At 56.6% G+C, this 10417-nt stretch overlaps 2 protein-coding genes across 3 annotated transcripts; both read right to left on the reverse strand.

Annotated features, from left to right (window-relative positions):
• Positions 1-17: 17 nt before the first annotated feature.
• NDUFA3 (NADH:ubiquinone oxidoreductase subunit A3) lies at positions 18-1754 on the reverse strand. Of its 2 annotated transcripts, none has more exons than XM_074308105.1 (4): positions 1685-1754; positions 1219-1293; positions 253-330; positions 18-154 (listed from the first exon to the last, which is right to left on the reverse strand). In XM_074308105.1, the coding sequence occupies exons 1-4, from the start codon at positions 1737-1739 to the stop codon at positions 63-65; spliced, it is 300 nt and encodes a 99-aa protein (XP_074164206.1). In that variant the 5' UTR covers positions 1740-1754; the 3' UTR covers positions 18-62. The 2 variants fall into 2 exon arrangements, with proteins under 2 accessions (XP_074164206.1, XP_074164207.1); XM_074308106.1 differs by lacking the exon at positions 1685-1754 and adding an exon at positions 1508-1674.
• Positions 1755-8213: 6459 nt separating this feature from the next.
• Positions 8214-10151, reverse strand: LOC141562651 (platelet glycoprotein VI-like). Its single transcript, XM_074302655.1, has 5 exons — positions 10062-10151; positions 9741-9776; positions 9273-9627; positions 8628-8909; positions 8214-8409 (listed from the first exon to the last, which is right to left on the reverse strand). Exons 1-5 carry the CDS (start codon positions 10149-10151, stop codon positions 8258-8260), a joined length of 915 nt encoding a protein of 304 aa, XP_074158756.1. The 3' UTR covers positions 8214-8257.
• Between the last annotated feature and the right edge of the window lie 266 nt (positions 10152-10417).

The following is a 10417-nucleotide window of genomic DNA, read 5'->3' on the forward strand; positions in this document are numbered from 1 at the left end:
TGGCTGAGACTCAAAGATAACACAAGGATGTTTATTAGAGGGACGGGGGGCAGAGGGAGGCTTCACAGATTCTTGAGCCACTGGAGCGAAGGACCCTCGGGATCCTGAGGATGCTTGGGGATGTCCGGCATGTTGCCATTATCTCGAACAGGAACTAGGGGTGGGAAAGAAGGAAGAAGGCTCACTGGCCTGGTCCCTCTTCCTGCCCCCTCCCCCATGCCAGGGCCCATTTTCCAGGCAGGGTACACTCACCAGGGTAGTTGTAAGGGGTCGCCTGGTTTATCATGCCTGAGTACTTGGTATAGGGGCTTAAAACAGGGAGGATCAGAGCTGTCGGAGAGAAGGGCAGAATTAGAGTCGGGGGCCTCGGGGAACTGCAGAGCAAAAGGGAAGCTCCCCGCCCCCACCTCCAAGAGCTTCCCTTCTAGCTGGGGGAGGGGTGGGGAGTCCCAACCACCAGGTGCACAGGGAGGGGCTACAAGGGGGGCTGAGGTCAGAGACACCCCCCTTTCTCTTCTAGCAGAGGGAGGGGGGGCTGAGGTCGGTGACACCCCCTTTCTCTTCTAGCAGAGGGAGGAGGGGGCTGAGGTCAGTGACACCCCCTTTCTCTTCTAGCAGAGGGAGGAGGGGGCTGAGGTCAGAGACTCCCCCCTTTCTCTTCTAGCAGAGGGAGGAGGGGGCTGAGGTCGGTGACACCCCCTTTCTCTTCTAGCAGAGGGAGGGGGGGCTGAGGTCGGTGACACCCCCTTTCTCTTCTAGCAGAGGGAGGAGGGGGCTGAGGTCAGTGACACCCCCTTTCTCTTCTAGCAGAGGGAGGAGGGGGCTGAGGTCAGAGACTCCCCCCTTTCTCTTCTAGCAGAGGGAGGAGGGGGCTGAGGTCGGTGACACCCCCTTTCTCTTCTAGCAGAGGGAGGGGGGCTGAGGTCGGTGACACCCCCTTTCTCTTCTAGCAGAGGGAGGGGGGGCTGAGGTCAGAGACACCCCCCTTTCTCTTCTAGCAGAGGGAGGGGGGGCTGAGGTCGGTGACACCCCCTTTCTCTTCTAGCAGAGGGAGGAGGGGGCTGAGGTCGGTGACACCCCCTTTCTCTTCCAGCAGAGGGAGGAGGGGGCTGAGGTCGGTGACACCCCCTTTCTCTTCTAGCAGAGGGGGGGTGCTGAGGTCGGTGATACACACACACTCCCTGTTCTGCGACCTTGACCCCGGGACGCAGGGCTCACCCATGGTGCCGATGGCGAAGGACGCGGCCAGCACGGGCTCCTTGGCCCAGATGTCCTTCAGGAACCGTCCCAGTTCTGGCAGGGTAAAGAAAGACAAGAGCTTTGGCTTTAAACTCCGACCGGGCCAGACGTCACGACCCCCGACCCCTCCGTGCGTGATCCTGACCCGAACCACCTTCCTGGGGTGGCCCCAAACCCCTCTCCCCGCGCGCGACCTCGGGAGCTGTGCGCGCCGCCCGCAGACCACCCCCACCCAGACCCCCTTCCGGCCGCGGACGCCCGCACTCACGGCCTGCCATGTTAGCTATTTTCCTCTCACTACTGGGGCAGCTGGGATTTGTGGCTGTGGGAGCCAAGGCGCATGCGTGCTGGTCCCGTTGGCTCCCCTTCTGCAGTGCGCATGTGCGCACCAGATTAGTCCTCCGCCCACTTCCCTCCGGCGTAGGTCCGAAAAGAGCATGCGCACCTGGAGTCCGCGTTCCTGGGTCGCACAGACTAGTGGAGGAGGCCCGTGCGCGCATGCGCCTGAGCTGCTCTGGCGGTCAGTTCCTCCTCTGCAGTGACTCCCATCCATTTGACGCCGGCGGGACCTCTTCTTTGCCGCTCGGCGGCGCAGGGTGGAGACAGAGAGCCCGCGGGACCCGCCCACCTCGCGCTGGCCGAGGGGGGCTCTCCGAAGCTGGGAAATGGATGCGGGACGGTCTCGGAGGCATGACGGGCCGCCCCTTCCCACATTTCTCCAGCCCGTAAAGTCGGAAAAGTGGCTCGCGTCGTCATTCCCTTTACTGAGTCGGAAACAGGCTGTTTCTTTGCAGCGTCCCCAAGGTCGCACGCCTAAGTGCCGAAGCCGGGATGGCGCCCCGCTCGCTGGACTCGAATGTCCGAGCCGGAAAGAATAAAAGCACCCCCACCCCACCCCACCCCACCCCAGCCTATTTGCAAGTGAGGGAAGACCGGAGAAACGAGCGGGAGGGGCGCCTTTGCGCCTGCGTGCCCTGGGCAGGTGGACAGCGGCGCGGTGCCCGCACCCGCGAGGCAGAAACCCGGGCGGGAGTCCTGGGCGACCAGCTGCATCCGGCTCCCGACTGCGGGCCCACTCTGGGCTCCGTGGGGCCGCCGCTCGCTGCCCTCTAGCGACCCCTACGGGGGGAACCTTCAGGGCCTCCTCGCTCTGGCCTGGCCTGAAGAAAGGGCGGGCGGAGCTGGCCCGAGCTGGGGGGAGGGAGCAGCGGGGTGAAGAGCTGGCCAGGCTCTGCGGGGGGGAGGGGGCCAGCGGCTTCACCCCGGAGAACCCGATGGGCCTCTGCCTGTCCGTGTATCTCCCCCTCCGGCTCGGAGTAGGTGCTTCTTCCGTGCTTATCACGGGAGACTGGACACTTTGTGCCTCCTCAAGGGCTCGTCCCCCGGAGAACCAGAGAAATGGGCGCGTCCTGGACAGGAGAGTGCGTCTGGAAGGCCTAGAAAGGACCAGAGAACCGCAGCGCCCAATCCCAGGGGAGCTTGGGGGGGGGCCTCTGGGCGCGTGCGCACCTGTGCCCATTCCTTCCCGGGCGCGTATTCGTCCGCAGAAGAGCCCGACGGCCTGGGATGTTTTGGTCATTCCCGAGTTTGCCTCTTACTGAGTAACGAAAGCACGGAGTCACTGGCCTGTGTCCGCGTTAGTGGCGCTGGCCGGCGGGGCACACGGTGGGGGGCGGGGGTCCCCACTCCGCATGGATTTCGCTCTCAGAGTTCCTAGTCTGGACCACGGCCAATCCAGGGTCTTCACTAACTGGGAGGAGAGGGCTAAAAAAAAGGCCTTGTTCATGGGAAGAAGAGCGCGACTTAAAATGGCCCGTGGTGAGAGGACCCAACAGACGCTGGGAGCCGGGCAGGGGAGGGACGGCCGGAGGGGGAGCGCCGGCAATCAGCTTGGCACGGCTCCAGCTTCTTTTTATTTACATGGATAATTTTTCAACACTGACCCTTGCAAAACCTTGCAAATTTCCCCTCGCCAGATGGCGGGCAGTGTTAAATGCAGTACATGTACACGTATTTGTACTTACCTTGCTGCCCGAGAAAAATCGCATCCAGAAAGAAAAAAAACCGGAGCAGGAAACAATGCAAGCAAATATCCACTGAAAGTGCGACGGTGCGCTCGCAGGCCTCTGGGGGTGCGTGGTTCCTCGCCACTCCCGCCGTTCTCTGAGCAAAGGGCCGCAGGCGGCTGCTCCTGAAGCGCCAGGACTCTGCCGGGGCCAGATGAAACCGAGGGGGCTGGCCCCCAGCTTAACGCTTTTCAACTGACTGCTGGATGGGCAGCAGGCACTACGCTAGGTGGCAGATAAAGCGCCAAATCTGGACTCAGGAAGACCTCGGATCAAATCCAGCCTTCGGAGCTGTGTGATCCCAGGCAAGTCACTTAACCCCGGGTGCCTCAGTTTCCTCATCTGTGAAATGATCCAGCAAAGAAATGGCAAAACGCTTCCGGTACCGTTGCCAATCGTTGCCCCGAAAGGGGCCACAAAGAGTCAGGACTGAACGATTGACATTTTTAGATGTGGTTTTTAAGAATAAATATTACTCCTAGGAAATGTGCAAAAGTTGCAGCTCTTAAAGAGTATACATCACTGATTAGAAATAATCGCAAATGGCCATTGGTATGGAAAAGTCGAGCATTTCAAAGACGCCTCAAACAGGCTCAATTGTCCTAAAACACAAAAGAGCAGTTTTTTGTTTTTTTGTTTTTTTTTTTACAAGAACAGGCCAACTGATTTACTGCAAAGTAGCTTAACTAATCCTCAGGAAACAAAAGGGACCTGCTGGAGAGGATGTAATAGGTCCATCTGTAATGTTCTCTACATTACAATCTCTGGGAGCAGGTTTCTTGGGGGGCTTCTGGGAGCAGCCTTAGTTTCAGCTTCTTAAAGGCCTATCTCTCTCCTTGGTTCCTAGGGCTCTTGCCACTTGGCCTTTGTCTCTTCCTGCTTCAGCCTCTAGTTCCCTCTGAATCCAAAGCCTCCAGCCAGCAGAAGGGGGAAAATGGAATGAATCTGACGCCGCCTCCGAGAGTGGATTGTGGCCCTGAGAGCCTCTTGCTGTGCACTGAGTGTACTCCAATCATTCTATCACCAGGAGACCATTATTTGTGGTAGGATTAAATCAAAGCTAAACTAGACTTAACCACAGTCTCCTCAATTCCACTCAGTGACTTGTCTCTAGTTCTGGCCCATAACATCTCCTTGTAGGGTCAGATCCATCGTGCTGAACCGCGCTAAATTAGATCATTATAGTCTCTATCAATTGCACTGCCTTAGTACCTTAGAATGCTAACATCCACCCACAGGCAAGCTTCCAGAAGTTGGAAGAACAATACTAAGGTGGGGGAGAAGAGGACAACTGCTAGTCACTGCTGTGAAGAAACGACTCTTGTGGGCAAGTTTATCTTGATTGACGAAAGTTTCTTTTTTTATCCAAAACTATTGTCAGAAGTCCAGGAAAACCTGGAAAATCCCAACATTCCTACTCACCATTACCACCAACAGTATGAGTTAGGGTTTGTGGGCTTTGTTTTGTTTTGTTTTTCCTTAGAGTAGGCCTGGAAGTCTTGTCCCCACTGAGGGAACGAATTCAGAAAGATACATTAAAAAGCAAAGTTGTCCCAAGATAACAGAAATTGTCCAAAGTAGATACCCCAACACAGCCTTGCACTGTGGCACAAGTTAAGAAATGTGCCCAATATACGAATGTGATGGAATATGATTATTCTGTAAGAAGCGATCAGCAGGATGATTTCAGAGAGGCCCGGAGAGATTACAGGAACGGATGCTGCTAAAAGAACATTGTACACAGCAACAAGGTTACGATCTACTGTGACGGACGTGGCTCTTTTCACCAGTCAGGGAATTCCGGCCAGTTCCACTAGACTTGTGGTGGAGAGGGCCTTCTGAGTGGGAACCCAGTGTGGACCCCACCACGTTTTCACTTTTTTGTTGTTGTTTGCTTGCTTGCTTTTTTCTTTCTCATTTTTTCCTTTTTGATCTGATTCTTCTTGTGTAGCATGATAAATGTGGAAATATGTTTAGGAGAATTACACAAGTTTAACCTACATTGGAATACTTTCTGTCTATGGGGAGGCAGTTGGGGGTTAAGGGAAGGAGAAAATTTTGGAACGCAAGTTTTTACAAGGGTGAATGTTGAAAACTATCTTCGCATGTATTTTGAAAATAAAAATCTAGGGGGAAGCTAGGTGGTGCAGTGGATAGAGCACTAGCTCTGAAGTCAGGAGGACCTGAGTTCAAATCTGGTCTCAGACACTTAACACTTCCTAGCTGTGTGACCCTGGGCAAGTCACTTAACCTCAATTGTCTCAGCAAAAAAGAAAAAAAAGAAAAAGCGATTATTAAAGTTTTTAAAAATATATCCAAGAAATGAGGGTAAACATGTTTCCATGGCCTGGAAACTCATTTGATTCAGAGCCATTGTTTTCTAGTGTTGTCACTCTAACTGTGTCCTCTTCTTGCTCCCATTTGGGGTTTTCTTGGCAAAGATGCTGCAGCAGTTTGCCTTTTTCTTCTTCAACTTATTTTACAGATGAGGAAACTGAGTCAAAGAGAATCAGTGCCTTGCCTAGGACTACGCCACTAGTGTGTGAGATCAAATCTGAATTCACCTAGCAGTGAATGCAATTTCGCTTTGTCCACACCATGAGCCCATGCCCTCTCTTACACTGGTGGCCATCTTTGGCCATTGTTCAATACAACAAAGATTTATTCGATTCCTACTATGTTCCAGGCACTGTACTAAGTGCCAGGGATCCAAAAAAGAAGCAAAAGGCAGTCCCTGTTGGTCATGACTCAGAATTCCCAGCTTGTTCCAAGTTGCTTGTCTCTATTGTGTTGCTCTCATTGAACAAATGCTCCTCCTGGTTGTTTGGGATGAATCCGGTCCCTCTAAAACCTTCCTCTGCATCATTTCTTCAGGTGCGAGAGCATCACTTTGCAGTGACTTTCTAGGGTGCCCAGCCCAGCCACCCATGACCTTCCTCGCACTCCCAGAACCCCAGTTAAACTTGCACCTCCCACAAGGTGGATTCGCTCTGATTTATCCCACTGACACAAAGTTGTTTGCACGCTGTCTCCATCATTAGACTGGGAGCTCCTTGAGGACAGGGACATCTTTGACCTTTCCTTGTATCCCTGGTCCTGAACCCAGTGCCTGGCACATAGTAGGTGCTCAATAAATGCTTAGGAGCTGACTGGCACACACACACACACACACACTGTCCAGTTTCCACTTCCTTGCCGCTACATAATCAGGGACTGTAGATATTTTTGTACATCTGGGTCCTTCTTTATTTTCTTCTGCTTGACATCTCTGATTTTACTCACCACCCTCTCTCCCCTCAAACTCAAATCCAGACTCTGTTCCAGGATCCAGGGTGAGCGTTTGCCTTCTCTTGCTGGGAACCAAGCCTCCACATCAGTTCCCTCCCCTCCCAAACCAGGTCACTTTGCCTCCCCTTCCCATCTCCCTGCCGGGCGTTCCAACCCTCCTGCAGAGAGCGCAACTCCATCGGGCCGCCCACATCGTTGGAATGCCAAATGTACACTTGCCAAAAAGACTACTTTATGGAGAACCCGCACGGGCCAAGCGCTCACAAGGGAATCCAAGGACACTCTCAAGGTCTCGGGAACTTTACAATCGATTGTATGACATGGCGCGGGAGACACTGGCACAGGACCTCCCAGCGTGGCGTGCCCTCCTCAGAAAAGGCTCTGTGCTCTATGAGCAGAGCAGAATCAAACGTAAGTTAGTCCAAACATTTGCGTGGACTTGGGGTGTCCGGCCTGTGACGGAGCCCCCCGAGCTCGTGCCGGCCCCATCAGCCAGTCGGACACGTGTAACTCGACTCTAACGTGGTGATGCCATTGTGGTGCTCTTCCAGAACGAAGGACAGCCACCACGCTTTCATGTGCTATCTTCCCCTATTAGAAGCGGAGGGTCTTAAAGGCAAGGTCTTTCTTTTCTGCTTCTATTTATGTCTATAGAATGAGCTCTCGGACTCCCTGGGAGTCCTTAAGACCCTTTCAGAAGGTCTGCCATGTCAAGATTATTTTCCTAATAATACTACTTTATTTTACCTACTAAAATACGCTTCTTTTTTCCAACTCCCCATCTGTGTGAGACAGGATTTTCTTCTTGCGACACGTAGCAAAACAGAAGCAGAAGCGATATGAGAATCCAACTGCCCTTTTGGAAGCCAGGCATTAAAGAGATTTGTACTGTCGTATAGCACAATAAGCACTCTTCTGCCTGGGTGTTTTTTCAATTTGGAAATTAGAGTGGGTTTTTTCTAAATCAACATGTAATGGGTTTATTATTATTTTATGTGAATTAATATAAATTATTAAATCCACTGTGTATGCTATATATATCAAATGTTAATTATTAAAAATATGTCTATTTCTATTTCTAATAGAAACTATTATTTATTATTTACTATTTATTATCCACTATTATTTACATATTTCTAATACGGTAAGAGAAAAAACCCCCGTTAGCCAAAAAGCTCTTTTATGTTCACAGTAATTCTTTTGAGAGTGTAAGGGGGTCCTGAGATGGAAAAGTTCGAGAACCCCGGCCGAGCCTCCCCTGATGTTCTAAGGTAGTGAGCACTTAGGGTATACGCTCCCATTCATTCATTTACACCGAGAAGTTGAGCCTTGCCCAGGGTCACAAGGGGAATGCCTGAGGCGAGTCTGAAGGTAGCGCCTGCAGACCCCTGACCACCCTCTGGGCACTGGGCCACCTGCTACCAGGTGGGCAGAGGGAGGGACAGCTGAGAGGATCCTGGGAGGCGGAGAATGGGAGGGAAGCCGAGGATGCAGAGAGAAATGTGGACAGACAGACGGAGCCCGGGCCGTGGCCTGCGGGCCTGGAGGAAGGCAGAGCCCTTCTCCCCCTGCCCCTCCACCCTGCCCCACCACAAACAGAGCCCACGCCAGACGGTCTTGACCTTTTATTTCACAATCCAGAGGCAGGGCCAGGACACCGGGGCTCACACCCGGGCCTCCCCGGGCCCAGGCGGCTTCCTCCTGCTCCACCACCTGACCAGGGTCTTGGTCCCCAACCTTCCAAAGAACAGCAGACTCAGCCCCGCCAGGCTCAGCTGGGCCAGGCTGAAGAAGATGGCGGGAGAGATGGCGGCATCTGTGGGAACACCGGGGCTCGGCTCTCGCATCCGAGTGGGGTTCAGAGCCCACCCTGGACACAAGCGAAGCCCCGAGGGGCTCAACCCCTCTCCGAGCCCACTTCACAGTCAGGCTCAGGCCACGGCTAGGTGGTGGAGCCCAACGTCTGGAGCTCTGAAGCCAGTCCCCGATTCTCCCCCTCCCTGGGGCGGACACCAGTGGGGGAGGGGCTCTCACCTGTCATCTCCAGCATCAGCGCCTTGCTGGGGTGAGACCAGAGGAACGGGGAGAGGGGGGAGTACCCGTAGCAATAGTAGGTGCCCACGTGGTTCTTGGTCATCGCCTGGATCCTGAAGCTGATCAGAGAGCCACTGCTGTTCATCCTCAGGAAGACCCTGCGCTCCTTGACCACTGCAAAGTGGGGGAGCCCCAGGTGGGACTGACAGAGCAGATCCGCGCTCCCGCCCTGGGCGACCACCTGGCCCGGCTGGGCCCAGAAGGCGGGCCTGGGGTACAGCCCTGCGGAGAGACAAGCGCCTGAGCTGGGGCGGCCACCGGCTAGCTGCTCTCAGGCAGGGCTCGGGAGCGGCCTTGGGGGGGCTCCGGGAAGGAGCTGGGGGGGAACTGGCCTTGTGGAGGGGGATGGGGAAGGGGCTGGGGGGGGGGCCGGCCTTGTGGAGGGGGGTGGGGAAGGGGCTGAGGGGGGGCCGGCCTTGTGGAGGGGGGTGGGGAAGGGGCTGGGGGGGGCGGCCTTGGGGAGGGGGATGGGGAAGAGGCTGGGGGGGGCCAGTCTGCGGAGCCGGCCCTGGGGAGGGGGGAAGGGGGAAAGGGCTGGGGGGGGCCAGTCTGTGGAGCCGGCCCTGGGGAGGGGCCGGAGCTCACCCGTCACCACCAGCTCCTCGGGCAGACTGGGCCGGGACCAGGAGGCCTTGTACAGGTAGCGGCAGGTGTAGGGGCCCGCCGAGGCCTCCGAGATGTAGTCGATGAAAAAGGAGGCCTGGTTCCAGAGGAAGACGCTGTTTGGCCCCTGTTCAACCTGGCTGCTCTGGATGCCTACCTTCTGCATCCGGAAGCGGACCGCCTGGACCGGGGCCGAGCACTGCAGGGCCACGTAGGAGCCCCTCTGGGCCAGCGGGGAGGGCTCCACAGAGAGGACCGGCCTGTTGAACCCTGGAGTGGAAGGGAGTCGGGGGGGGGGGGGGGAATCCAGAAGAGCCCCACCCCCACCCAGCCTCCCCTGAGAGGGGGAGGACCCCAGCGCGGAGGGGGCTCCAGGAGGGCCCCACCCCCACCCAGCCTCCCCTGAGAGGGGGAGGGGGAGGACCCCCTGTGCAGGGGCTGAGGACTCACCCTCCGGGGACCTCCGATTCTGGCCCAGACACAGCCCTGCAGGAGAGACCCGAAGAGTCGCTAGTGCCCGTCCGTGCCCTCGCCCAGGCCCCCTGCGCCCCCCAGCCTCTCCCCTCCCGGGACCGGGCCAATACTGCAGGGAGGGGCGTGAGCACCGGCCCAGGACTCACCGAGGCAGAGCAGCACGCAGAAGCCGGGCCCCATGCTTTTGGCCAAGCTGAAGCCCGGGGGGAGGGGAGCACAGGGCCGCGAGGATGGGAGGGGGCACCAGGGGCCCTGCCATTGGCCTTGACTTCCCCCACATGACCGATCCCGCGCTACCGTGATCAGCCACCAGGGGGCGCTGCGGCGCCAGTCCCGCCAAGCTTTGCTGGTGGAGTTGGGGACTGCTCCCCTGTCCTGGAGAGCCATGGGAGCTCTGGGCAAGAAGGTGGCGCGCGGGCGCCCTGACCGGGCTGCGCCCCAGAGAGACCGGAGGAAACGGGCGCGCCCGCTCGTACAGAGACAGTGGTGGCGGCAGCGCCCCCCGGAGGCCGGGCCTGTGAACCCGGAGAAAGGCAAAGGCGCTCCTCCCCTGCGGGGGCTGAGGGCCCCCGCCCCTCCCCCACCTCCCATCCCCCCTGTCCCAGCTCCTTAGAGCCAGGGCTGGCAGGCTGGCTTCTGGAAAGGGCCGTGAG

The sequence above is a fragment of the Sminthopsis crassicaudata genome, chromosome 3 (assembly GCF_048593235.1).
Source record: "Sminthopsis crassicaudata isolate SCR6 chromosome 3, ASM4859323v1, whole genome shotgun sequence".
Lineage (NCBI taxonomy): Eukaryota > Metazoa > Chordata > Mammalia > Dasyuromorphia > Dasyuridae > Sminthopsis > Sminthopsis crassicaudata.

What these genes read in the sequence shown, in the direction of transcription:
- NDUFA3 (XM_074308105.1), bottom strand. Translation starts at nt 1,739, where the DNA reads ATGCGCGCACGGGCCTCCTCCACTAGTCTGTGCGACCCAGGAACGCGG. An exon ending in CTTCGCCATCGGCACCATGG is followed by an intron (nt 331 to 1,218) that starts GTGAGCCCTGCG and finishes TCTCTCCGACAG; the next exon opens with CTCTGATCCTCCCTGTTTTA. An exon ending in GACCCCTTACAACTACCCTG is followed by an intron (nt 155 to 252) that starts GTGAGTGTACCC and finishes TCCCACCCCTAG; the next exon opens with TTCCTGTTCGAGATAATGGC.
- LOC141562651 (XM_074302655.1), bottom strand. Translation starts at nt 10,151, where the DNA reads ATGGCTCTCCAGGACAGGGGAGCAGTCCCCAACTCCACCAGCAAAGCT. An exon ending in CCCCCTGGTGGCTGATCACG is followed by an intron (nt 9,777 to 10,061) that starts GTAGCGCGGGAT and finishes TCTCTCCTGCAG; the next exon opens with GGCTGTGTCTGGGCCAGAAT. An exon ending in GCTGATGCTGGAGATGACAG is followed by an intron (nt 8,410 to 8,627) that starts GTGAGAGCCCCT and finishes GTGTTCCCACAG; the next exon opens with ATGCCGCCATCTCTCCCGCC.